Source organism: Microchirus variegatus (genome assembly GCF_963457635.1).
Source record: "Microchirus variegatus genome assembly, chromosome: 19".
In the NCBI taxonomy this organism is placed as follows: domain Eukaryota; kingdom Metazoa; phylum Chordata; class Actinopteri; order Pleuronectiformes; family Soleidae; genus Microchirus; species Microchirus variegatus.
The window spans coordinates 16,358,442-16,386,433 of NC_139820.1; the positions used below are offsets into that span (position 1 = coordinate 16,358,442).

At 41.1% G+C, this 27,992-nt stretch overlaps 1 protein-coding gene across 1 annotated transcript; it reads left to right on the forward strand.

Annotated features, from left to right (window-relative positions):
- Positions 1-1,140: 1,140 nt before the first annotated feature.
- Positions 1,141-27,936, forward strand: wnt4 (wingless-type MMTV integration site family, member 4; the record flags this gene model as incomplete). Its single annotated transcript, XM_083906354.1, has 6 exons — positions 1,141-1,217; positions 23,437-23,518; positions 23,666-23,819; positions 26,136-26,267; positions 26,518-26,660; positions 27,466-27,936. The coding sequence occupies 6 exons, from the start codon at positions 1,141-1,143 to the stop codon at positions 27,934-27,936; spliced, it is 1,059 nt and encodes a 352-aa protein (XP_083762480.1).
- Between the last annotated feature and the right edge of the window lie 56 nt (positions 27,937-27,992).

Sequence of the window (27,992 nt, forward strand, 5' to 3'; positions counted from 1 at the left end):
ACCACAGAATATTTGGTTGAGTGTGTGACAGAGAGAGAGAGAGAGAGAGGTGCTGCCAAGAAAATTGTGTGTGTGTGTGTGTGTGTGTGTGTGTGTGTGTGTGTGTGTGTGTGTGTGTGTGTGTGTGTGTGAGGGAGCGAGAGAGAGTGAAAGAGAGTGTGTTTACATGTGTTATGTGTATGTTGGAGAGGAGAGGATGGTGACAGGGGAGGGCATTAGTGAATGACTGTGCTATTGCATCCTCTCAGGAGACCTCTAAAACACACACATTTCTGTCTACACAGAGGGAGAGAGAGAGAGAGGGAGGGGGAGAGAGAGAGAGAGAGAGTACCTTAGCACCTCCTTCGTCCTCCCCAGAAAACTCCCATCTCTCATACCTCCACATCCTCGCGCCGCCCCTCAGCTAAAGTCAGCTCTCACACACTCTCTCCTGTGGCAGACGGACACACCGAGGGACGGTGCTGTGTGTGTGTGAGGAGCAGCAGAGCCGTGCGTTTTTTTTTACCTTCAGACTGTGTGTAAATACATATGTAGATATATATATATTTATATAGATATATAGTTGTGTATATATATATATATGTGTGTATGTACGATATACACGTCTGGGGAAGACTTGGAGATCCCGAGGCGCATGTACACAGACAGGAGGACAGTGGGAGCCGACAACGGGTGATAAGCCCTTCAGAGTGGAAGAAGAGGGGGGTGTTGGAGGACGAATCATCTCCCCGAGAGTTCGCTTGTTCGTTCTTTATTTGACTGACTCTCCTCATATCCCCCCACCGGCTTGTGTTTACGCGGGGCTGAAAGTAAAAGGAAAGCGCAGGAGTTGGTTTCAAAGAAAAGGTCTGATTCAGACAGAGCTGCCCTGGGGATTTTTTATTCGTAGTCTGTAGTTTTTTAATTTGATTTCAGCATCCCTGTTTCCCCCCCCCTTCTGTCCCCGTCCTTTCCTGAGTGCGCAGAGGAAGGGACGGGAGAAGCAGGCGGGACGGAGCGTCTCCGCCGGGGCTTGATCGACTGGTTGCAGGATGATGGAGTGACAGACTTCCCTGGATCCTGCCTCTACTCTGCTTTGTGTCAACTATATTTCGCACTTCGGAATTATTTCAGGCGCCACTGGCCTCCCCTCTTCTCATGATGACCGGGGACTGTGTTCTGCGCTGCGTCCTGATGCTCTGCTGCGTGCTCCTCTCCGCCAACGCCAGTAACTGGCTGTAAGTTGGACTTTTAAACCCTTTTAACACCTGATTTTGTTTGAGACTTTTTAGACTCCACTGCTCATTTTTCTCTTCGTCCTTCACCTGCTCTCTTTCTCCTCATCATCTTCACAGCCTCCTCCTCCTCCTCTTTCCCTCCAGCTCGGTGGCCGCGCAGGTTAATTAATGGTTAACCATCCAAACTCACTCACACTCTCTCTTTATGACAGCTCCCCCTTTCTCTGTTTCTCCCCCAGACCTAATAACTTACCAACACCGCACACACACCAGTAAAAACGCTTTCTCTTTGGAAAGAGGCACGTCCATAAATGTGACGTTTCTTTGTGCAAATTGGCATTGTAATATATTGGTGTAGTCGATATAATGTAATATATGATTTGATAAGACCCACACGAATTGATTATAAAATGTAATTATCCAATTATTAAAAAAAAAAAAAAAAGATATATATATATATATATATATATATATATATATATTTATTTATTAAAAAAATAAAAATAAGGTTTTACATCATTGATTTCAACACTGATGCTTTTCACAGATTAAGAGAGGTGTGGTTATAAGAGGGACAGCACCATCACTGCAGAACTGACCCTGCTCTGACACACGGACACTCTCTCACTGAATACATGATTTTAGCCACTTAAAAAACAGCTCGCTGAATAAAATCTACACCTACTCTTAAGTCTATGATATGTTAAGAAATGACTGCATCTTTATCACTCTACCACACCAAAGTCCATTGAGATAATTGGTGTTTTAAGCTTGTGGGAACACATGTGCTGCTGGTATACTGCTGCCTCATTTGGATTTCAAAACACAGAAATCAGAAATGATGTAAAATCATTGATTATCTCCATGGACTTTGGTGCAGGGAGTCAACAGTTTACAAAGCAACACATGGTAACAGCAGGATATATATTATATATCTATCTATAAAGCAAGTTATGTCTGTCTGTGTGTCTGTGACGGGCATATCTCGCTGACCATTAGTCAGATCACCCTAAGACTTTGGATATGGGTTGAGCATGGCCCGATGGTGTGCATTCTTGATTGTCAATTTTTTTTGGAGGAATTACATTTTTCGCCGATTTATCATGCTGCACTTTCACTGATTTATCACGATGCACCAGGCCAGGCAGCGGCTCATCAGCAGCAGCTGCGCTGTCTGGAGCAGGGAGGTGGGAGTAAAGAGGCTGTTCTCATGGTGGGTGAGACATTTTCACATGGTTCACGGCAGAACATGGTGTTATACGATGAAGTCGTGTCCATTCACCAATACGCGAGCACATGTTTGTTTTGCATTAGCATGCTACAACTTTGTGGCTAACTTGGCGAACCTGTTTCCAAAGGTAAGCTAGCGAGGCTACGATTAGCATTAGCGTAGGGATAACGTAATACAAACACTGTGCAACCTCATTAGGCACAACGCAAATGTTTTCATTTTCAATTAGCATTAGCGTAGCTAGCTGTTGTGACTGTCAGCCGCGCCAGTCCGAAAAATCTTCTTCGGCTCCCACTATAGGAATGCATACTTCCTACAGGCACTGCACTTGTATAGCAACTATATGATTAGGCTATATCATTATTATTTGATTCAAGCAGACATAGACTTACACTTAACGTGTTTTCATGTTTTCAGTGAGAGCATATCAACCATGTCTCAAGCTGGTTCTTAGTGCAGGGAGTCCACTAAAGTAACCTCTGTCTATATGTCTGTACCTCAAACAAACACACACTTGTAATGCATTATTATATGAAGTAGATTTAAACTGTTGTTAGTTTACCAGTTGATTCTGCAGGTGAACATCAAATATATAGCCATGTACATAACTGGGATATCTCTAGACAGAAAAACTGCAAATCTGTACGTTGATGATCCTATATGGTGTGTGCTGAGTTAATTGTAACACACAGACATTAGCCTGCAGTTGAACTGCACAGTGCCACCTCTTCATGGGGCCGGTCGGTCGGGTCGCATGTGTGTGCCTGCTCTCCCAGCAGCCAGTGGGAGGAGGCTAGGTGGGTTTCTACATTCCTCCGCAGGCTGCACTCTATTTTGTGCTGCCATTCATTTCTCGCAGCTTCAGCTAATTTACAAACAGCGTTCATCATTACAAAGAGAACCCGAGGATTATGGCCCAAGAGTCTGACAATTACGATGATCAGACTCTCGTATGTCCCTTGTGTGGGGAGTGTCTCTTTAGGAGCTTGGAAGATGGCTGCTTTGCTAAATATCAACTGCATGTTTGATAAAGATGTTTGTATTTTGTATTTCCTTGTGTTAAATCCCGTACAAGATTCGCACCAGGATCTCGCTCCAGCCTCTTGCATTTACAGACCGTCTAACTGATGTTGTTGACAGATTGATCAGAATAAGTCAAATTAGGGCTGTGCCAAACAGAAGTGGCTGCCCTCGCTGAGTGCAGAGGTAAGTGTGCTGTTTGAGGTTGAAGGCGTGGTGACAGCAGCAAAGAGCAGACATGTACAGGCAAGCTGTAGCTCTCTATGAGACTGCAGCGCCAAAGCAAAATGTGAGTGAGACTGTATATGAACAGCTCAGTCTCAGCTCCACACAGCTGCAGGTACACTCAGGGTCACACTCAGGGTCGCAGGATGAGGAACAGTTTGATTACTACTGTGTCAAACTCGTGGTAACTTGGAACACGACGCATAACATAATGTCCATAATGTCCTTTAGGGACGGCATGATACCACTTTTTCATGTCCAATACCGACTTCACTCCAATTAAGTCACAACATGATTCAGCTAAAATGTTGTTTCTGATTTGTATTCATTAATATTTTGCAGTCTGTGCAAAGTGAAGCATGATATAGATCTATTTATAGAGAGAGGATTTTTGGATTGGAATGCACCGCTACCATACTGAGTGTTGTATCAGCTCATCCTTAATATTTTATAATAAGAGTCTGTTCAAAGTCTGATATATATATACATATATATATATATGTATGTATATATATATATATATATATATATATATATATATATATATATATATATAAATACATTTGAAACCAAGTTTTCATCTTCATTATTTTTTTTGTGAGATATTTTGTTCCCAAATTCCTAACTCCCAGAAATTTTGGAGCATTTTTATATGGTCCCCTCATGATGCTGTTCTTTCATTTGGTTAGACACTACTCAAATTTGTCATGTATTGTCATGTTTTGATATATTTTGATGACAAGTACTTTTTATTGGGTGTATTTGTTTTCTCGGGTAAAAATCTCCCGGGCGTTAATGATGGTGTTTTGAATTTGAGGGATAGTGTTGTAGGGTTAAGAAAGTCACGTGACCGATACAGCTGCAGTATCGTAGGTCATGCGGCACGCCAAACTGTGTTTAAAAGGAAGCGCATCTGTCAACGGGATGCATCTCTGCCAAAACAATCAGTCATCATTTCAAACATTCAGAGATACCTGGCAGAGGGCAACATGCCAAGATCTCAGGATCCTTTGAGATATTGGGACAACCAAAGGCACACCTACCCAAACCTCTTCCTCCTGTCCCTTAGTGTTGTGTCGGTCAGGAGTGATTCGTTCGAAAGTACGAATCATTTGAGTGAACGAACTGACTGGGATCACTTTATGAACTGATTCGTTCCTTTCTTAGTTCAGTTGAGCTCAGCAGCGATCGTGGCGGCTGGGAGCGGAACTGCCGCGTTCTGTGAATCACTCGTGAAGTCGTTTGCAGACGCCGTCACTCACTCGTGAATCTTCGGCAAACGACGCCAGCCAACGAGCGCCGAGCGGGGAGGTAGTGACTAGTAAGAAGAACTGTGTCTGCCGTGCTGCTGGTATTCGTTCGCGCTGTCAGTCACTGACTCACTCATGATTCGCAAACTAACTGACACACAGAGAGAGCTGGTGAACTGTGGACGTGAATCTCGCGAATGAACTGTCGCTGTGGACGTGAACCTCGCGAACAAATTGACACAGAGAGCTGGAGAACTGTGGCTGAGGACATGAATCTCGTCCGCACTGTCACTCACTCTATGACCCGCGGTGCGAACGTACTGCGAACGTACTGCACTCAGGGAGGAGGTGAGTCACGTAGCAGGGCACCGGGCTCCTGCTTAGCGGTGAACGAATCTTTTGAAAGAATCATTTTATTAACAAAATGAATAATGTTTCTGTGTCTTTGACGACCGACAAGCCTCATAACACAAACATGTATTCGCCTTTCCATCTTTCTTGAAACTGCCTACCATCTGCATCAATCTTTCTCTTCCTGGACATTTTGGGATCATTTGTGGATATTTCAATCTCAATTTCATTCGCATGATGCATATACAATGATACACTGCAAACTATTGGCAGGATGCCGTCACTCCACGGGTAACACAATCGCCATGCATTGTGGGAAAGGTAGTTTATGGTCAACACACGCCTTAAAGCAGCATGGACCTCGCGGGCCACATAAAATGATGTGGCGGGCCCCATATGGCCCCCGGGCCTTGAGTTTGACACATGTGCCTTAAATGATATTATTGTATAGCCTATACTAGGTCATTAAATCAGAATGTCAGTTGAGTCTGTCATTGGGTTGCCAGTAATTACTTTTAAGATCCAGGAGGTGTCAGAAAACAGAGTTGTCGATAGCTCTCGTTGATGCAGGAGACATGGCGACCTGAGGCAGAACAAAGGCTAGTGAATATCCAGGAAGTCAGAGTTGAGAGAAACAGAAAATAGGACTACGATGTTTACCGCCGAGGTGTAAAGAACAAGCAGACACTCAGGCTTAAGAAGGTGAGGAGGAGCCGCCGCAGGTGTAGCTGATCACCAGCGTCCTCAGTGGAAGTAGGTCAGCCACGCCTCCTGCAGAGAGGGAAGAGAGGGAGAGCAGCACGGAGGAGCACCACAACAGCAATAATAATAATAATAATAAAGGTAGAGGAGAGTGAGATCGTGACAACAATAAAACCCAACATTCTCAGCAGTGGCTGAACTGTTTGTTTCAAAATATTTAGGGCTTCATAAACGAGGTATTTGTGCAGATACACACCAAAAAAAAAAGTGTTAATTGGAACATTCTGGTCTATGGGAGCTATAATAAGTAAATGATGTTACATTATTGACCAGTTATTACAGTATGAGTTTTTATTACATTATCAGCGCTTATAAGGCTACTGACCCACACCATAATACAACCACACATAATGTGACACTGATGTTATTTCATACATGCATATCTTCATCTAAATCCTGTGAGGATTCACATGTTACCACACTCACTGCTCTTGTGTGACACTGAACCACAGCCTGAACTGGGGCCTGTTTCAGAAAGCAGGTTCAACAAACTCTTAAACCTTAAGTCTAGGTTGACCAACTCTGAGCAAACAGTGATTAGACTCGATCCTCCTGCTTCTCCCCAGAGGAGTTGGTGATATTAATAAATGCATATGCAGCAAGTGAGCATATATTTCAAAAAGAAAATAAAAAATAATAATTGGTGAAAAAAACAAATGTTTTGTCTTGATTATTCCATTTATATTATTATACACTTATATTATACAATTATATTGCATAAGTGTGGCACCAAACGGACTTGGCAGCAACTAAAGATGAAATATACAAATGTAGTTCAAAGAGAACTACTGAATTAACATTTAAACATAATAGTCTCTCCAAGATCAAGTCCTCCTTTTGTCAAAATGGTAAAGGAAAAGTGTTCACTTGCTTGTAAAAATGTAAACAAAACAGTGTCTCCAACTTGAGAACTAAAGTGTGAAAAAAGGTCAAGGAAAAGTGCACATTTTTGGAACCAAAAATAAATAACTCAATACAAACAAAAAGGCTACTTTTATGACTTTTTTTCTGTTACTTGCTAAACTCCAACGCTACATGATGTTGAAAATGTAAGTTTATAAGGGGGTAATAACTCAAAGCAAATGTGTTTAGTGAAAAACATGTTTATTCTGCTGCATTAAATGTAAGCATGAGTCAATGTCTTATTATTCTGTACTTTGATCGAGATATACTAAGTATTAATACTTTGTGGCAGAAAGAAGTAAAAAGTATAAGCTTTAGTATTAAAGTATAAGTGTAAGTCTTATGTACTTAGTCTTAGACTTCTGTTTATACTTTTCAGTATATACTGTATGTATGGTATATGTATATCAAATATAGTATATAAAAAGTAAACTTCAAGTATACTGCCCCAGTTTTAGTATAAAATAAGTATACTTAAGTATAAGTACAAGTGTACCATGTCTGCCACTGCCTTCACTCTGCCTTCCCTCAGTATATATGCATACTGTATATACAAACCTTTTGTGCGATAAAAAAAAGGCAGTCTCAAGACAAAATAATCCAAGAACAAAGCAAAGAGCACAAGGATAAATGAAAAATAATAATTAAAAAAATTCTGGAGAACAGGACATGAGAAACCTTCGAGTTGAAAGACAACTCGCTCTACCGTTCAGTGACATGTCTGTGACACAGAATGTCAATTATCAGAATTTAAATTGTTAAAGCCTAATTGAAGTTCATACAAATGAATGTAAAGTTGTGTCCATATAACTTAGTACATTTGAATCAACTTTATTAATTTGAGTGTTACCAACTGAAATCAGCAAAATAAACAGTGGAAACTATTTTTTTTTTTTACTACAGTCCCACCAAACCCCACTGATGGTATTTCCGTGCAAATACTCCTATGTGTCAGTAGGGTCTGGTCTACCTTGTTAGTGTGGACGAATAATTCTTTAAAAATAATTAGTTTTGTCAGTTTGACGCACACACACCGCAGCTCCTGTCAGATCAGCTGATGAGGCCGAGATTCTTATCTTTATGAGTTCATTCTGCTCATCTTACAGTTTTCTTGCACATTCTCACTTTTCTCACATTTTCTCACAGAGCAGATGAGAGTTAAGTGATGCCTTTGGTGACTTTTTCTCTATATACCTACTCTACAGCTTTGGTCTGTGGCTACAAAAGCTAATCATAGAATGACAGCAAATATCTTACTTTGAAATTATAATCAGTTTAGGGTCTGTTTCTGAGGTGTTTTTGAGGTATTTTTTAAAAACAAACAAACTTATATCTATATATCTATTGACAGTCTTTTACTAACCCTTACCATGAACCCTGAAAACAAAATAGATTAAAAACATTTTGACAGTATAACATATTTTGGTCTATATATTTTAAAATAGTTATGATATCAACGAGAGGAATGGTGTAAATATTAAGCTCAGGAGAGAGAATAGAGAGAGGGCATAGAGCTTGGATGCACAGAAATTGTGGTCCGCACTGGCGCCTCACACTTGAATGTGTTGAGGCTGTGGCATGTTATTTCCAGAACTCTTGTCACCAGAGTGTCATGCGGTTATGGTGACACCTGTGGAGCCACAGGGGAATCACTTTGGGTAACCAGATTATGTGCCAATACAGCTCACAGCTGGTGAGGAAACACCAGGCGCCGCTGAAGGCATAAATGTGAGGAGCTGATTGAACTGATTTCACTTTGGCATCTGCTTTATTGCATTGGCTAGAGAACCAGGTACAGGGACTTGATCATTTGAAAATGTCTCAATCATAGATTGAATGCAAGAGATGAGTGTTTTGCCGCTGTCAGTGTTAAGGCCACATTATACTTCTCCGACTGCGTAATGCGTTATCCGTCTGCGTCACCACGTAGACCACTCGAGCCTTTATACTTCTGCGTCGTGGTGACGGATAGGCGCTGCAATTTCCCGCCCGATCACTAGGGGTCGCTGCGCAAGGTTGTTGTGCTTTTGGCTACAGTGAGCAATGGCGTCCGAGGGAGAAAGACTGTTGTTGTTGAAACAGCGGCCGTTTCTCACTTTTCTGTGTCCCGGAACGCAGTTTTAAGATAATTTGAGGCGAGAAATTGACCATTTAGAGTCTAAACATGTGCTGTGTGTGTTAAGATATGACGTATTTATAGTTTGGCAGCGACGAAGTCGGCGGTGTTCAGCTCCGCCCTCTGTGGTCGCTCGCTACTCACTGTGAGCCGGCACAGAGCAGCTTCGCTTGGCCTGTCCTGAGGACCAATCGCAGCTCTTGTCGTCTCAGTTGTCCCTTGACGGAGTGACGGACACTTAAAAAATATTCCGTGCACCCGGAGACGACGCAGAGGCTCTTGACAGGTTCTGCGTAGGCTACGCTGAGGAATCTGCGTAGCCTATGCAGAGTCCTCTGCGTAACCTACGCAGAGCACTTTACGCAGGAGTATAAATTGGGCTTTAGGGACAGCACCGCTGACCAGTGAGCTGCATAAACTGCTGCTGTATGTAACTGTATCAGACTGAGTCTTTGCTCCAGAGTCCTCCGACACAAGGATCAAGCTGATCACTGCCGAACTGTAAATCACTTAATAAGAATTCAAAATCCTAAAGACGTGGGTTAATCTCCGACCATTAGCAGGGAAATATCTAAAATCTCATTTTTAACAGAGGAGTCTGGTTCGCGACTGGCATCTCACTGCCGCTGTGTTTCATTCCAGAGTCTGGGCTCCGGTCATGGAGGACGTACTGAACAAATATTTTCAATTAACTGCTTCGCAAGTCACTAGACACTTGTTTCGTGTGTGCGTGCTTGTGTGTCTGTGTAAAACCTCATTCATTTGCACATATTACCCCATATGAACAATTATTTTGTATTTAGTAGTTTAAAAAAAAAAAAAAAGATAGATTAACATTGAAAATCGGATCTGGTATAAAAAATCAATTGGAAAATATAACCATACAGACTTCCACTCAACATTTTCTCACAACAAAATTTTAAACAAACTCTAACCGAAAAAAGTAATAGACTGAAGCTGAGGCTTCATGCAATCCATGAAATAAGCCAAAATATCAGTAATACTCAGCACTGCCCCTGCAGGCTGGAGCAGGGATTTTAACACCCCAAAGGCAGTCTTTCCAATAGTAGTAGGGCTATTCACCAAACTACTTTGTGAAGAAACAGTCTATTGAAACAATTCATTGTTTTTGAAACAAAATATAAAGGTTCAGTAGATATCAAATAGATAAGTTTCAAACTTGATACTGTATTAAAATAAAGGACTGCCCAGAAAACAAGAGAGCTATACATATTTTAAAACCTTAAAAAGAAAAGAGAGAGAGATCAAATTTGAAATAAAATGGTCAGAAGAAGTAACCTTATTTTCTGTTTTAAATAAGCACTAATATCTTATTTAGAGTCTGACTAAACATCAGATTTTGACTAAACCATTCAAAATGTTCAGCCCCAAAATACTCATCAAACCAGTTTTCACAAGGCCTGGATGTCAGTTTTCAGCTTGTGTACTCAAGTCTTTACTTTGTTGTTGTGCATTACAGAAAAAGGTCGACACTTGTATAGCATGGAACGACACAAGTGTTGGCTGGTGAATAAGGACACAAGTCCACTCTAAGGGCACTTTCACACCAACAGCAGTTGGTGCGCACCAAACGATCCATTGGAACCAAAAACTCGAGTTCGTTTCGTTTTCGTTGGTGTGAAAGCATCAATCGCACTCGGTCCGCACCAAATCAAGCAGACCGAGACCGGCAAAAAGAGGTGGTCTCGGTCCGCTTGACTCCGCACCAAATGTCAGACTCTGGTGCGGTCCCTCTGGTGAGAACGTGAACTCGGGTCCAAACCATATTCTGCAGTAAATGCCATGAAAAAAACGAACTGAATTTTCGTTTTTTTGGCCAAAAACGAAAAAACGACCCGTTTCCAGTTTCTGCCTTTGTCAAATGTACCAGAAAAACAAACGGAACAAACGTACCTTGGTCGACATAGCCTACCGTGTAGGTCTTTGGAGCAATCTTCGTCTCATAGTTAGCTGTGACTCATTCTCAAATTGGATATTTTGGAAAAAAATGGCCAATACAGAGAATGTAATAAATGAAGATCAGAGCAAGTAGCAATGTGCGAACGTGTTGCTCCATAGTGAGTCAAAATTGCCGTCAATCGGGCCAATTTTGGTTGGTTTGCTGGTGTGAAAGCGGACCACACTGGAGTCATATGTTACATAATAACAATTGTATTGTCAAATAATCAAATAATCGATCTAGTGGTGTGAAAGCGCCCTTAGATAGTGCAGCGCGACAGACACACTCCGGCATTGATAAATAAAAGAAACAAAATTTAATGTATGATACTAGTGAGAAAAATAAAGTTTAATGTGCATTTCCTAATTTGTATGATTATGTTTGAAACAAAATGTTGCCTATAAGGCAGCAGAATAATTGAAGTATTAAGTATTTAATACACAAAACAAACAAACAGAAAAAACCCAAATAGAATGAAGTTACAAATAAAATGGACAGGCATAAGATAACTTATTTTTATTTGGAATCTCTCTGATTAGTTTTATAAGACCTTCAAAGTTGTCTATTCCAAATCTAAAAATACTCCTGCTGAGATTTTACAAACCCTGACTTGGTTTATTGTGTTTTCTTTTTGTGAAACACATACAGGCGTGCATTTTATACCCAAGCTTAAGACTGTTTAAAATAAAGGCCTTGTCTGTAAGTCAGCAGAGTAATTAAGTATTTAAAAACCTAGAAAGCAAATAACATGACTAAAATAACATGAATAAAGTTGTAAAAATGGGCAGGACTGAGAAAACGTCTTTTTATGTTTAATGTTAAGTTCCAAAAATCTTCAATGTTCATACCAGAGGCTCCTATAACCACAGATAGAAAAGACAACAAGACATGCATATTAAGTTTCAAAGCCAAAGTGTATTTTCATGTATTTAAACCTATATAGACACTCCTAAACTGAGAGTTTCTCACCTGCTCTTGCTCCAAACGATGGACATGGCTTTCTACATGATATACTATCAAGACAGCATATGACATGGAAAATCTCACAAGCCCACAGGCCTTTCTTCAGACTGCTTTGAGGTAGCGGCCCTTCCTGTAGAATGTACATCTTCTGAGTTTTCTGAAATCACATAAATGTAAATAAATGCACTTAATTAAAGTGTTCAGTCACATTGTAATTAGTTGACAGATGGCAGCAGTTTAAACAGTTTGTGTCCGGGGTGTGAGGGGTCTGCAGAGATGTTTGCTGCCTAAATTTCCATACCCTGGACCTGCACAGGTCTTGGATTGGGGGGAAGATCTTCTCTGCAGACTTGATTGTCCGTTGCAGCCTGGTCCTGTCCTGTTTTGTGTCTGAGTCAAACCACACAGTGATGAAAGTGCATAGAACAAACTGAACAATGTCGGTGTAAAAGACGACCAGAGAATCTGTGGCACTCCACCGTTGTCACTGTGTTTTTGAGGGTGGTGAGGGGGGGGGGGGGTTTCTCCTAAAGTTCACCTCCGTCGCCACCGTCTTGAACGGCTTCAGCTCCAGGTGGTTCTGACTGCACCAGTGGACCAGCTGGTCCACCTCCTGCCTAGATACCCGGACTCGTCAGTCATCACTTTTGGACTGACGAAGAGACGAGATTCATGTGTCCTTGTGCTCAAGTTGTTTCACTGCCCATGCAGCAGCTCAGCTGATTAGATGAAATTAGCTTTGTGGAAGTGTTTGCAGAATATCACAGTAAAATGCTTGTTGTGTTTGGATAACAAGAGTCTGCCAACTGTGACAGACTCATGCATCTATGGCAGCAAGGCTAGGGGAGGAAGAGGAGAAAGATGATCATTGCAAAGACAGCAGTGTCCTCAAGCCCCAAAGCAACAACTAACTTTTGACCAGGCTAAAGCTGTCAATCTGAGGGAGATTAAAGAGGTTTTAGCAAACTACATGTGAGGAAGATGCTACTTTTCCAACTATGGAGATCCCTACTTTCTAAGATAATCAATTAAATTATCAAATAACCCCATTATGCACCAAAAAAGCCTGACGAAATCAAGCAGCAAATGTAACCAAAGTTGGTAGCTCTTCAGCTCCTGAAATAGAGAGAGAGACAACCACATACGTGTGTGTGTGTGTGTGTGTGTGTGTGTGTGCTGTGTCAAACTCAAATTCCTGTTGGACTAATAACCCTTAATTATCAATGCAAGTGCATATGCAGCATTAGAAGTGTTTAAAGATATCACTGTGTGTCAAAAAGTCAAATGAAGGGATTTTGTGGAGTGGTGATGAAGTACCACACAGGTGAGAACCACACCTGAAAATGTACAAAAGAGGGTTCTTTATGCACATGTTACACATGTGTGTTAACTGAGTAAACAGTAATCAGGAGCAGTAAATGGTTCATGTCTGAACCTGCTCACTGTGCATGACTGATTTCAACTTTACGAGCAAGCTTATCTTGTTATCTATTTAAACTGAATGTGAAAATAAAAATGTAATTCATCCTTAACACTGTAGAAAAAGACTCAGTCACACACCACTGCAAAGTCTGTTTAGTTTACAATTTTATGGATGTTTCCAATTAAACAGTTCACTGTTTTAGAGGTCATTTATGACGTAATATATTATTTAAAGCGGGCCTAGAATGGAAGTACCAATTAGCGCTGTTTTTTGGTGTGTATCTGCGTCATTACCTTGTTTACGAAGCCCTGAAGGTTCTAAACAAACAGTTCAGCCACTGCTGAGAACGCTGTGTTGTATTGTAATCTCGGGCTCAGCGAGATCCCTGAAAAATCCTGTTCTGGTTACGTAAACAGCATTTATCCTGAACAGCAGATCCTCCTGGTCTGGGCACTAGTCCAGGCACATCCGGTTGCAGAAGAAGAATAACGTCCGTTGTGGAGGTGTTTCGCTTGCGACAGTGTCTTCTGACTCTGGGTCCAACGGAGTCCCTTTTACCATCAAAGTCGTAAAAGGGACTGCGGCGGGGAGTCGTGACGGAGCTATTTCTAAACATTGTTAAAACAATGTTTTGATAATGAGTAGCAGTGCATCCACCATCCCCCCCACCGAGGGGGAGCTGCGCATTGAAATGAGTTTCCTCTGTTTCAAAGCCCAGTGTCCTCCACTTGTATTTATACACGTTTCCACTCAAAGCTGCTTTACGCTATACCAAGGCTATTCACCTTCAGGCCCACGGGCCAGAACCAGCCCTTCAAGCAATTTGTACCAACCCGCGGCCCATTAACCCATAAATAATTAATGTATTATTAAAAAGCCGATAAAACCGTAGCTTCGTCTAGTTCTGGCACTTTGCAACACTTTGCATCACTTTTTGGCAAATACTAGTACAGCTGTAATTGTAGGCAGCCTATGTATGTACCAGAATATTTTGCAATACGAGCCAACTGTAGTCGTACCTGTGTCCTTTTAATTTTTGCAAAAATAGCCTATTGTGGCCATTGCACCTTAATGTTGTTTATATTGTTACTTTTAATTTTGTAAGAGCCAATTGTGACTGTTATACTGGAATGTTGGTTTTACTGTAACTGTGACCTTTTTGCATAAAAAAATGCAAATTGTATTACCTGAATGTTGGTGGTTTTATTACTTACCTTTTTTGCACAAAACTAGCAGCCATTTCATTAAATAAGCGCTAGATAATGTATAACATTTTGTATCTATTTGTGTCCGTTTACTGTACATGCAACACAAAATAGTAGTACAGGGGTTGACCGGCTCACTGGCTGGACAGCCTTCCGAAAAGCTGGTTAAATTTTAGTTGAATAGCCTTGCACTATAACGTTTTTTTTACCCTCTACCCATTTTATGTGCAGCCAGGAATCGAAATAAATAAATAAATAAACACAAAACAAGTCAACTAAGTTCTGAAAGGCCAGTGGCCTTGCTGGTTTGTGAAACAGTTATTTATAACTATGTTCTTCGATGAGCTCCCCCGGATGATTTTGCCCGATTTATCCGATCACCATCTCACTCACCACAGTGAAACCTGCTCTGTCTCATAGAGATGAACTGAATATATGACAAGAAACTCATGTCAGACGACAACAACAACAATTTTGTCACACACACACTTTGTGTGTGTGTGACAACAACACACACACACACAAAGTGTGTGTGTGTGTGTGTGTACATGCACACACTCTCTATGTGAGTTTGTGTTTTCTCCCTCGCCCTCGCTGACTGTGTTGTATTTCTCTGTGCAAAGATTAACTAACATGTTTAAAACATCAAGATGCATTTTGCTGTGCCAATTTTGTACTTTGCAGGAGAGAAACTGTGTTTAAAGTTTAAAGAAAGCCATTAAAACAATTGAGTTTAAATATATTTATCAAGATTAATTACAGAAAATTGTGAGATGAATTAGTTCACTTTTTTTGATTGCTTGACAGCACTAATATAAATACAACAGTACATATTTAACCATTTATTTTATGATTATTTTAGATGACGCAGAGCTTCCCTTGCTGTCATAAATGTGTAGTTATATAATACATGTTGTATATGTTTTTAAATCATATGTTCAGTTTGTTCATATTTTGACATGAAATTAATGTGTTATGTTTGTTTGCATGGGGGGAAATGGGGAAACACTGTGTTCGAGCACTTCTTCCTTGAGCTTGAATCTCACCTGTGGTGTTGCTGTTGTCACTGCAACACCACAGGTGAGCATTATAGAGACACATATAATGCAAATACAATTCTACACATCACAGCATGTTTGTCACTCAGGTGGTGGTTTAACCCACAAATATCCAGTCAGCTGACTCTACCTAGACACAGCAGTGGTCACAGGTATACAGCACAGGAATCATCCGCAGCCAAGTCCTGCATTTAGAAACAATCAGCTGTTCACAGCTATTGTTTCCCAAAGCTTCAGACTACGAAGGCCGCCAGGCGCTGGTTACATCACCTGTTATGAGATTGACAGCAGGGCAAAGAGTCAGAGGACATTTGGAAGAGACCGGAACGTGTGGACATCATGCACACACGTACACATGTTAGCATTTAGTCCTTTGGGCACTAAAGCCCTAAAGCACTAAAGCCAAGATGGAGGATAATTTCATGACTTTCTTAAAGTCTCTCCCCAAAAGTGTGTGAAAGTCTCTCTCGCGCTCTCTCTCTCTCTCTCTCTTTCTGTGTGTGTGTGTGTGTGTGTGTGTGTGAGAGAGGGTTGCGGTGTTGGCAGAGTATGTTATTTTTAGGGGGAAATGAGCTCTAGTGGAGCCAGCAGAATTAAAAATACATCCATGCACTTCACTGTCTTTACTTGTATCTCTTTCACCAGTCACATTGAATGATTCCCTCTTTTCTTTTCCATGCACATAAACCCTCCTTCAGTCAGGTCTGATAGTATTGCTTGACAGAGCAACATTTTCAGATGGAGGACATCGATAACATTTGTGTTTCTTTAATGCTGAACTAGACCGGAAGTTCCAATTAACGCTGTTTTTTTGGTGTGTATCTGCGTCATTACCTTGTTTATGAAGCAGTGGAGCTTCGAAACAAACAGTTCAGCCACTGCAACACTGTAAACAGCATTTCTCCTTAATGAGACAACCTCAGGTTGCGTACACTGAACCGCAGAAGAAGAATAACGTCCGTTGTGGAGGTGTTTCACGAGCGACAGTGTCTTCTGACTCTGGGTCTGACTCCGGGTCAAAGTCATAAAAGGGACTGCGGCGGGGAGTCGTGACAAAGCCATTTTTAAACATTGTTAAAACAATGTTTTGATAATGAGTAGCAGTGCATCCAGCATTCCAGAGGGGGGAGCTGCTCTTCTGAGAGCTGGTGCGCTAATTACATCACTTCCAGGCATTGGCCAATAACAAGACAGTTGGGAAAGCCCTTGCTGGCTGGCCAATCACATCTTTTGGGGGTGTGATTTCAGTCAGGCTGATGAGAGCTTCAGTGAGGAGAGATTTCTATCGGCTCGTCCAGTAACTAGGAGGTTTTTGAGCATAAGACCAAGTTAATGTATGTAAGTAGACCTCCATAACTCACATATATGTGTGATAGGACCACTCTATGTGAGCTTTAATAAAGCTGGGGTCATTTCACATATGTCTTCATGTTAGTTTAAATCATAATTGACATTTTTTCCAACTTTACTTGCAGTCTCTAATTTAGCTTGACCTTTTTTATTGAGCCAAACATCGTTTTCTAGAGTATGGCTGCTGAATCGTGGATTATTATGGTGGAAGTTGAATAAGCTCCCTCATGTCCCTAAATATTCTCTTCTTCAGCTTCATGGAAATTACCTGCAGATATTTAGAGGAAAACAGCAGCAATTCTTTTACACAGTTCAAAACATGACATTTTCTTTTCTTTTTTTCTTTTTTTTTCCCTAGTAGAATAATTAAGCCATTTTTCTGTAACTTTATTCAAATCAACATTCAATGAAAAGATGGATTTTTTTCAGGGAAAAGTCTTTCACAACAGCCAAGACAGCTGCAAAGTCGAAAAACTTTGCAGTCTTGTCAGGTGTCTGGGGTGAAACTGGGAGGATAGTGAAACTGGGGGAATAGTGCCCTCTAGAGGCCCATTTTCAAAATGTCTTACACACAGGGGGTGTCCACTGCAGAGGGAACACAGAGGGTTATTTTAGGTCAGCCTAACTTTAAATCTTTGGCTTTATTGTTTGCAGTAAGTGAAAGTGATTTCACTTGAATCCTCCTCATGGTGTGTTACTGCTCCAAAGGCTAGGACAAATATGTTCAGTTCATCAGGTTAAAGACTAGACTGTAAGTGGCTGCAGCACTGTTGCTCTGTCGCTCTGTTGGCTCTGTTATGAATCTCATGTGCCCAGAGGCTCGGGAGAAAAGATGTTGCTTAGACTCTTGCATTTACCATCCACGCTATATTTACCTGTCAGTGTGTACCTCCACTGTGTCCACTGCTGGAAAGGCAAACATGGGGATATTTTCATGTAAATACACATAAAAAAGATGATGGGAGTGCAGTGTGTCATTTTCTCTCTCACACTGTCTGTGTGTGTGTGTGTGTGTGTGTGTGTGTGTGTGTGTGTGTGTGTGTGTGTGTGTGTGTGTGTGTATACTCACACAGTAATACGTTTATTACCTCTTGAGGACCTTTGTGGAGTGTGAATACTATATGAATGAATGGTATATTCAATATTTTACTTCACTATTTTATTAATGGTATAACATTTGGAAATGATTGACTACATTTTACTATATAAATATTAATAATATATATACATATATATATATATATATATATATATATATATATATATTTAATGAATTTTATGTTTGAAATTCACAGATTACTCTGTCTAATTTATTGATTAACTTAGAATATCTGACCAAATTACTAAATTAATCTATTATATTATAATAGAATTTTGTAAGAATATACTGTATATATATATATCAAATCCTTTATTTTACCAGGGAAGTCCCATTGAGATTAAAAACCACTTTTTCAAGGGAGTCCTGGCCAAGAGGTAGCAAAAGTTTCACAGTTACAGTTACCACATACATACCGACAGCAATTAAAATGACGAAAAACAGTTACAAGTGAAGGTGGTCGTCTCTGATACTCTCAGCCTGGATTTAAAAGCATTCAAAGAAATCAATTCAGTTATTGTCTTTTTGCAGCAAGTTCCATGTAGAAGGAGCAGAGTAGATGAAAGCCCTCTTTCCCAGTCCTGCGCAGGCAAATGGAATAGCAACAACGGATAATTTGAACGCAAACCATAAGAATCAACACTTCTCCGTGTGATTAGATTGCAGATATAGGAGGGCAGTAGCCCAACCATGGCAAGCATTTCAAACAGTCATGATTGTTTGTTTTCAAATTGTATTATTGATATTGCAATTTAAACTGCATCCATAAATCATTTTGCATACTGGTGCTAAGATTCTGCTTTAAGTGAAAAGCTGGATCAGGCATAATTATTTTTATCTGCCTGATAAACTATCAATTTTATGAAATTGAATTTAATTGTCTGAATCATATTATTCACCAATAGATTAGTTAAGGGCATTAAATATGATTGAATGGTGTTTTTACAGGCTTGTCTATTCCACGGCTGACATTTTCGAAAATGGCGAAATTTTTGCAGCCACTCTTCCATCAGTCTGGACACTAGTGTGCTCGCAGGCTGCATGTGTGTGTGTGTGTGTGTGTGTGTGTGTGTGTGTGTGTGTGTGTGTGTGTGTGTGTATACTCACACAGTAATACGTTTATTACCTCTTGAGGACCTTTGTGGAGTGTGAATACTGTATGAATGAATGGTATATTCAATGTTTGTTGTGCAGAATGAGTGCTGTAGCATGGCTGGACATTTTGATTAAGACTATAATCAGTCAACTGATTTTACTGATGGATTAATACTTCACTATTTTATTAATGGTATAACATTTGGAAATGATTGACTATGATGATTGATTACTATATATAATATATATATAACGGAATAAACGCCAAGTCGAAGAACAAGAGATGCTTGCGGTGCAATGCTATTCTAGTGAGAACTCTAGGTTCTAGGGAATAGCTGTGCAGTCTTTTGTTTGTGTGTGCGATGACTCCTCCGTCTCTGTGTTTCAGAGTTTTTCTAACCTTGTCTCTGGGAAGTGAAGGGTATTCGCAGAAGAATGGACAGATAAAGCGAGACAGGCCTGAAAACTCTCTTTCACACACACACACACGCTCAAGGCCTGAGCTGAACTGTTCCCACGCATGAAAACACACACACAGATACACATATCCAGAAAATCACCTGAATAACAACTTATCGAGTGTTTATTAAATGGGTAAATGTCAGTGTGTGTGTGTGTGCGTGCGTGCGTGTGTTTTGTATGATGTTCTGCATGATGGTCCTTCCAGCTGGATGCCTTGGCCTGAATGCAGCTCTCTGCCCAGGGCTATGCTTAACTACAGGGGGATCAAACGCCACACATGGCTTTGATAAAAGCCTCACAACTGCAGTGGAGCAAATCAGAGGCTGGCAGAGCCGAGTTAGAAGGTGGAGACTTAGAATAACTTCAAAGAGAGTGAGCCCCACTTTGAACCCCATTTGTTTAATTTCTCTTGCATTGTCATTGATGTTTTCTTCTTTAGTGTTCAACCTGTCTCTGAAATACATGTGGCTATATTTCCTTTTCATGGCATAAGCATCCTTGCATTGAATTAACAAAAGACTTGAAGCTGCAGGAGAAACACTGGAACTATACTAGATTCTTGTGTCTCATATATATATTCCATATATATCAAAGGGACAAAGACTTTTGTTTGAAAGTGAAGCCCAAGGAGTTGGATGAAAGTAGCAGTTAAAACCACCGGAGGGCGGCTCTGCTGGTTACTAAAAGACCGTTTGCGTGGAAGTCTATGGGAAAATTAGCTTCTATTATTCATTCGAATTATTCAGATTCTTTATCGTCATGAACGCTGTGTTTTATTGTAATCTCAGGCTCAGCGAGATCTCTGAAAATCCCGTAATAGTTACTTAAAACAGAGGTTCTCCTGAACAGCAGACCCTCCTGCTCCGGGCACTAGTCCGGGCACATCCGGTTGCGTACATTGAACCGCAGAAGAAGAATAACGTCCGTTGTGGAGGTGTTTCATGAGCGACAGTGTCTTCTGACTCTGGGTCTGACTCCAGGTCAAAGTCATAAAAGGGACTGCGGCGGGGAGTCGTGAAGAAGCTATTTTTAAACATTGTTAAAACAATGTTTTGATAATGAGTAGCAGTGCATCCACCGTTCCAGAGGGGGGAGCTGCGCTTCTGAGAGTGGGTGTGCTGATTATGTCACTTCCGGGTATTGGCCAATCACAAGACAGTTGGGAAGGCTCTACGCTGGCTGGCCAATCACAGCACAGTCTGTCTTCTGGGTGCGAGAGTTTGTCTGAAAGATCGCGGCTGGCAAACAGCGTCAGAGAAGAGGATTTCTATCGGCTCGTTTACAGCAACTAGGAGGTTTTTGACCATAAAAACAAGTTAATATATGTAAGTAGACCTCCATAACTAACATATATGTGCAACAGGACCACTCTATGTGACCTTTAAGTTCCTGTAACCCCCCAGACACAGAGACTTTAACATAGAAATACCGATCAGTGTAGCATTTGACTCGCTTGACTGGTGGATTATGAGACAGTGAGGTCACTCCTGAGGCTGGAAGTGAGCAGATGTGGCTGAGATGTGGTAAAGTGGAGGCAGCAGGGTTATCACCGCGATGAGTGCTGAATACTGACACTGTCTGGGTGGGAAGAGAGGAAAGCGGCAATCAAAGAGGCAGAGAGAAAGGGGAGAAAGATTATCTGGACAGCTAAGAGGAGGAGATGAAAGGCTGAATAGAGAGGAGGAGCTGTTTGACCTCTCAGGGATGATATACTAATTATACAGTAATGACAACAGTAATGTGCTAATGCCTACTGTCTAGTGCTTTTGTCCCTGACAAGCACAGAGACCATCTGAGGTTCCAGCTAAGCGTAACTGAAGAGGCATGACTTGTTGTCGTTGTCAATAATCTGACAGCAGAATCCTTTGCAGTCTGGATCTCTGGTTTGATTGAGACAGGTAGACAGGGCTTCACTGAGGTATGTGTGGTCTCAGACAACTCATAACCTGAGACTCATAACACAAGCCTGAGAAAAGAAAACAATGACTTGTACTGAATAATAGCCTAAAAGCTACTTTTGTTGGAAAGCAAAAATACTGGTTTCATCATGAAATTGTTGGGTTATCACATTTCATGTCCTTTAAATGACCTTTTTGTATGTGAATGTTTTTTTTACTATTGAATGTAGTTTATTTAGAATGTGAATATTTGGATAAAAACGTTTCATTATTTTAAATGGATAGTTCAGGTTTGGTTGTATGAGGTAACTATGCTGAATGCAACCCCTGACTCGTGCTCTTACAATGAAAACATGGCTGCCTGAAAACGGATTTAAGCCACATAGCAAAAAGCTCACCAAAGAGAATATTTTTGCTATTTTATCCATCAGACAACCTTTTCTGACTGTTCACTCTCCTTTACCAAAGTCCAATCTGCTAAGGTTTTATTATCACATGCAGAGACAACATTTTTGTTGAAGTTTGGTTCCAGTGCTACAGTACAGTGTACACTACTGTGACAAAATGACAATGTCATAATGCCACCTCTCTCTTTGCTGTCGTTGTCATGTTCCTCTTCCTGTGTTTGGAGATAGTTTGGTCTGTTAACTTTTTCCGGTTTTCTTCGTACTTCGTTTCTGTGATTGTACTGCAGTTTAGAGTACTTTTGAGTCGTTTCCTGAAATGTTGTTGTGTTCAACGTTTTCAAAATGACAAAGGAAAAATATGTTTATATTCCCAGTTTTCATGTGGATACGTCCTTATTTACATGTAAATGCAACTGCTGGACCTACTTGTCAAAAAATAACAACGAAAAAAGTAGTTTGTGTACGTTTTGTTCCATTTCTGTGGACATACTGTCGGTCCTGTTTCCTCAAGAAACCTGACTGTGCCAGGTGAATCTGCACTGGAGTTGAGAAACGATCACCTTTGTTTTTAAAAAAAACCAAAGACTTATAGTCTCAATAACAAGTGTTGAAGTGACGCCTTCAGACACACTGTGGTGTAGACAGTGCACAATCAGCTCTGCTCTGTCAATGGGAGACTCACTACCAGCTTGTAACAAAGAACTATTTCTGTGAGGTGCAGCTGGGCTCAGGAGATAAAAGACTGAAGTGAGGTGAGGTGGATGTGTGAGGGTCAAGGCACCCAGACCAATGCCATCTTCTCAGATTATGATATCTGCCTGACCTGGAGGTGCTGTGTGTGCGATAAGCCACTTTCTCTCCTCTCAGTATCCTTTACCAGGCATTTACCCAAAACATTCTCACAACGTCATGGGAACAAATCTTCAACTAATTCACTTTCCCTTGTTTTAAAGGAATCGTTACATGCCTTTTCTTCAGCCACATTTTACAATTTACACAAATACCCGAATGGAAACACAGAAAAAAAATATTGAAATATCACACAAAGCTTTTATGGTTGAGGGAGGTCAGAAGTCAGCACATTGATAAAAAGTCAAATTTAATGTAATAGGTAAACTAAAATTTCTGAAAATTCACTTCAAAAATTGAGACAACTGAATGTCACAATCTATAAATAAATGTTACATCACAGAGGATGTATCACCAAATGTTTCATTTTGGTCAACAAAAACAACATTTAACAGTCAACAGTCAATAAGGACATCGTTTTAAAAAAAATTCAAAAATAAATCAGAACTGCCTGCTTTTTCCTCATGCTTTTTTTTTTCTCTTCTCAATGTTCTTTCATGTCACAATCTTCTTTTTTTTCCTTCTGGAAAACATAACTTCATCATCACTGCTACAGTCTAAAGAGATCGTGTGTGTGTGTGTTTTCTGTCAGATACTTGGCCAAGCTGTCATCAGTGGGAAGCATCAGAGATGAGGAGACGTGTGAGAGGCTACGAGGACTGATCCAGAGACAGGTTCACACTTTTTTTCCATACGTTCATGTTACACACTGTACACACCACTGTCAGTAGGACTGGGTATTTAACTGAATTATACTTATTTTAAATGCCAATTTTATAAAAAAGTAGATGGACAACCTTCACTGTGTGTCTGTGCTGCAGGTTCAGATCTGTAAGCGCAGCGTGGAGGTGATGGATGCCGTGCGTCGTGGGGCTCAGCTGGCTATAGAGGAGTGTCAGTTTCAGTTTCGCAACCGGCGATGGAACTGCTCCGCTCTGGAGACGATGCCTGTGTTTGGCAAAGTGGTCACGCAAGGTAAGATTATTACACTCCACAGTGATGTACGGTGGCCCTGAGGTGCAAAACACAAACACAAATCACAAACACAAACACAAACACAAACACACTGCAATCGACCACGGTCGTCGCTCAGTAGATGGACACACAGTCCGTGTTTTTAACAGGAAGGAAAGGCACCAGACACCTATCCACCCTGCTATCATGGATGGGGGTTATGTTATACATCCATAGGTGTATGCTTGGAGCACGTCATTTTGCGTAACATTGCGTAAAATGGGGCTGTTTTCGGTCAAGGAGCCACTGAAGATGACGGTAAAATGATGTCCGCCACGCGGTGAAATCAGTTTCAGGTTGGATATTCAACAGACATTCGCTCCAGATCCAGTGGCATGCTCCTCCGCCTCTCCCCAGAGATAGCTGCACGATCATGGCTTGTTCAAAGTCCGGTCTTGACTACCGCGGTCCCATTTAGGGACCATCAAAGTGCTGAAATGGAATAAAAAAGGTGTTGTCTAGGCAGTCTAGTACTATCTTTCTGCACAAATTTTGAGGCTTTAGGTCACATGACCTGGAAGCGTTATTCCATTTTAATACTTCTCATGTATGTATTTTGTATATATATATATTTATGGCAATATTGGCATTTCAACGATAATTTGTTGATCTTCTTCATCTTCATCTTCAGTAGCTCGTTTACCAAAAACAGCCCCATATTCAACAGTGACCCTGAACTGGAAGTCCTAAAACACGTTATGCAAAATAACATTTACAAAGCCTACACCTATGTATGTATAACATAATCCCCATCCATGATAGCAGGGTGAACAGGTGTCTGGTGCCTTTACTTCCTGTTAAAAACACGGACTGTGTGTCCATCTAATGAGCGACGACCGTGGTCGATTGCAGATACCTACCTCTTTCGTTTTGAGATAACACTTTTGTGTTTTTTTGTTTTCTGCTTTTGGGTTTTTTGATTTGCGTTTTTTATTTGCATTTTTGTTTTGCGTTTGTGTTTTTTTTTTTTTTGCGTTTGTGACATGGGGAGAACATGCAAACTCCAACCGGTGCTCTAACCAGGGAACCCGTGTCTTCTTGCTGCAAAGGCGAGAGCGCTAACCACTACACCAACCGTGGGACATTTGCAGCGAGAAGATCTGGGCTCAACAAGGGCCTTTCTGCATGGAGTTTGCATGTTCACCCCGTGTGTGTGGGTTTTCTCTGGGTTCTCTACGTTTCCTCCCACAGTACAAAAACATGAAATATGGGGATTAGGTAAATTGTTCTCAATAAATTGACCATAGGCGTGAATGTGTGAGTGAATGGTTGTTTGTCTCTATATGTGGCCCTGCAATGGACTTGCGAACTGTCCAGGATGTACCCCACCTATTGCCCTATATCAGCTGAGATAGGCACAGCACCCCCTATGACCCTCCGGTGGAGGATAAAGCGGTAGATGATGGATGGAGATGAATGGATGGATGGATGGATGGATGGATGGACAATGGATGGAATATCACGAGAGTGCTGTTGTACTGAAAATCAACGTGGGGAAATCAAAAGAGAATTTGATGTTATAGGCTAGCTAGCACACACAAGAAGGTTTTTGTTGAGGCTATAATTTATGTTTGTGTTCATGCTTATAAGTGTCTCACCTGTGTTCACTCACTGCAATGAGCTCCCTCACTAATGTAACATAAACACACCAAAGTATCCTCCTTCTTCTCTCTGTCCTCTCCTGACAACCATTCATACATTAATTCAAATGTTATTTTGAATGAATGAATTATTACGTTTTTTTTTTGTTTTTTTTTAGACCCCCATCAAATGTTGCCTTTGAGGCTTTCAGGGGGTCTCGAAGGTTAATCGGGGTGGTCTAACCCCCCCAGACCCCCATGTATTTCGCACAGTGATTTTACATCCTAAACATGCAGGAACTGTTGATTGTGTCAGTTAAAATGTATCCTTTTGTGACTTTAGTGTTTGAAATATGTCATGTAGATGACATGACCAAATGTGCCAGCAGTAGAAAAGCATGTCCTGTGTCTCAGTGAGCTAAAAACACTACAATCTTTGGTGAGGGAAATTGACTTCACTTCCCAATCTAAGAGACGTAAACATATTTTTAAGTAGTTTTCAGTAAATGAGCATCAGTTACTGGTGTAGGGGACACACAGTCAGTGCTGACTGTGTCAGTACCTCGTACAACCACCTTCTAATGTCTGGGCACCTTCCCTGAAGACTTAAATGCTCTCGTCATCTGTATACACACAGCTCTTTTCAGTTCTATAATGAAACAATATGACTGTGTTTATGTGTGTGCGTCTCTGCTAGGCACCCGTGAGGCAGCCTTTGTGTATGCCATCTCAGCCGCCAGTGTGGCATTTGCGGTCACAAGGGCCTGCAGCAGCGGAGAGCTGGAAAAATGTGGCTGTGACCACAATGTACATGGAGTCAGTCCAGAGGGTAGGTCTCTCACTCTCTCTCACACACACACACACACACACACACACACACTATAATATGCGACAATTAAAAAATTATTTTTATTTTGAAAGAACCTGGCTGGAATTATGTGTTAAAGGTACCGTCTGTAAAATGTTGTAACATTTATTCACGGAGTTAAATGTTGCACCAGAATATCCCTCGCCTTTTGTGATCATCATAACTCAAAAGACATGTTTATGCAGTAAATGTAGAACACTCTCTTTTCCAGGGTTCCAGTGGTCGGGCTGCAGTGACAACATTGCATATGGTGTGGCCTTTTCTCAGTCCTTTGTGGACGTGAGAGAGAGGAGTAAAGGTCAGTCCTCCAGCCGTGCACTCATGAACCTGCACAACAACGAGGCGGGCAGAAAGGTAACTCACTGCTCTCATTAAGTAAAAACTTTTCATTTGAGTATTAGAGTAAGGAATATTTTTTTCCATGTAAAGTTGTTGAGAATTCGTTTTTGATATTGACATAGTTTGTTATGTGCTCACATACATGACTGGGATTTAAGTACAGTAATAAGAGAGACATGAAAATAAAGTCACTTTTCTTCAAAACTTCACTTGTCTCAAATTGAGACAAGAAAAGTGACTTTGTCAGTGATTCATATGAGATGGTTACAAGTTAAGACTCAGGTCCTGCAAGATAAATCAAGTCCAACACAAGTCTCTCAGATAAATTCATTTCATGACTAATCTTGTTCATTCAAGATTAATTAATGAATGTCTGTCAGACTCAAACAACAGTCAAATGAGTTCACACTATTGCAAACAGGTAAACAGGAGTAAAACACATTGGTGCCGTTAGTAGATCATCTGCTAAAAGGGGCGGGGCAAAAACTCTAATCTCAAACATTAATAACGGTAGCATATTAAACTAAACAAATAAACAAAATATAGATGTATGGTAGCCCATGTGTAGGGGCGTTTTGTTTTTTCTAGATCAATAATCAGTCATAATGTATATAATACACAGATAACATTTGCAGATGCTCAGGTCTAATGTGAACAACTCTGGTAGCAGATCAAAAGCTTGTCTTATTTCATTTTTATGTACGGGATATGTTACTGTGAACACTGTGTTACTGTGTGATGGATGCACAGCACCAAATCTTTTTGTATACACTGACAGTTTTTATCAGCTAAACAAAGTTGTTGTTTGGCTTCTCTGCAGGCCATCCTTTCCCACATGCGAGTGGAGTGCAAGTGTCATGGTGTGTCAGGCTCCTGTGAGGTAAAGACCTGCTGGAAAGCCATGCCCCCCTTCCGCAAGGTGGGTAACGTCATCAAAGAGAAGTTTGACGGTGCCACCGAGGTGGAGCAGCGCAAGATGGGCAGCACCAAAGTCCTGGTGCCTCGCAACGCTCAGTTCAAACCTCACACTGACGAAGACCTGGTCTACCTGGACCCCAGTCCAGATTTCTGCGATCACGATCCACGGACACCGGGCATGCTGGGCACAGTGGGCCGCCAATGTAACAGAACCTCAAAGGCCATAGATGGCTGTGAGCTGATGTGCTGTGGCCGCGGCTTCCAGACACAGGAGGTGGAGGTGGTGGACAGGTGCAGCTGTAAGTTCCACTGGTGTTGTTATGTCAAATGCAAACAGTGCCGCAAAGTGGTGGAGATGCACACTTGCCGGTGATGGAAGCGGGACCACAGAAGGCACTGCTGATGGACAAAACAAACGCCCCTACACTC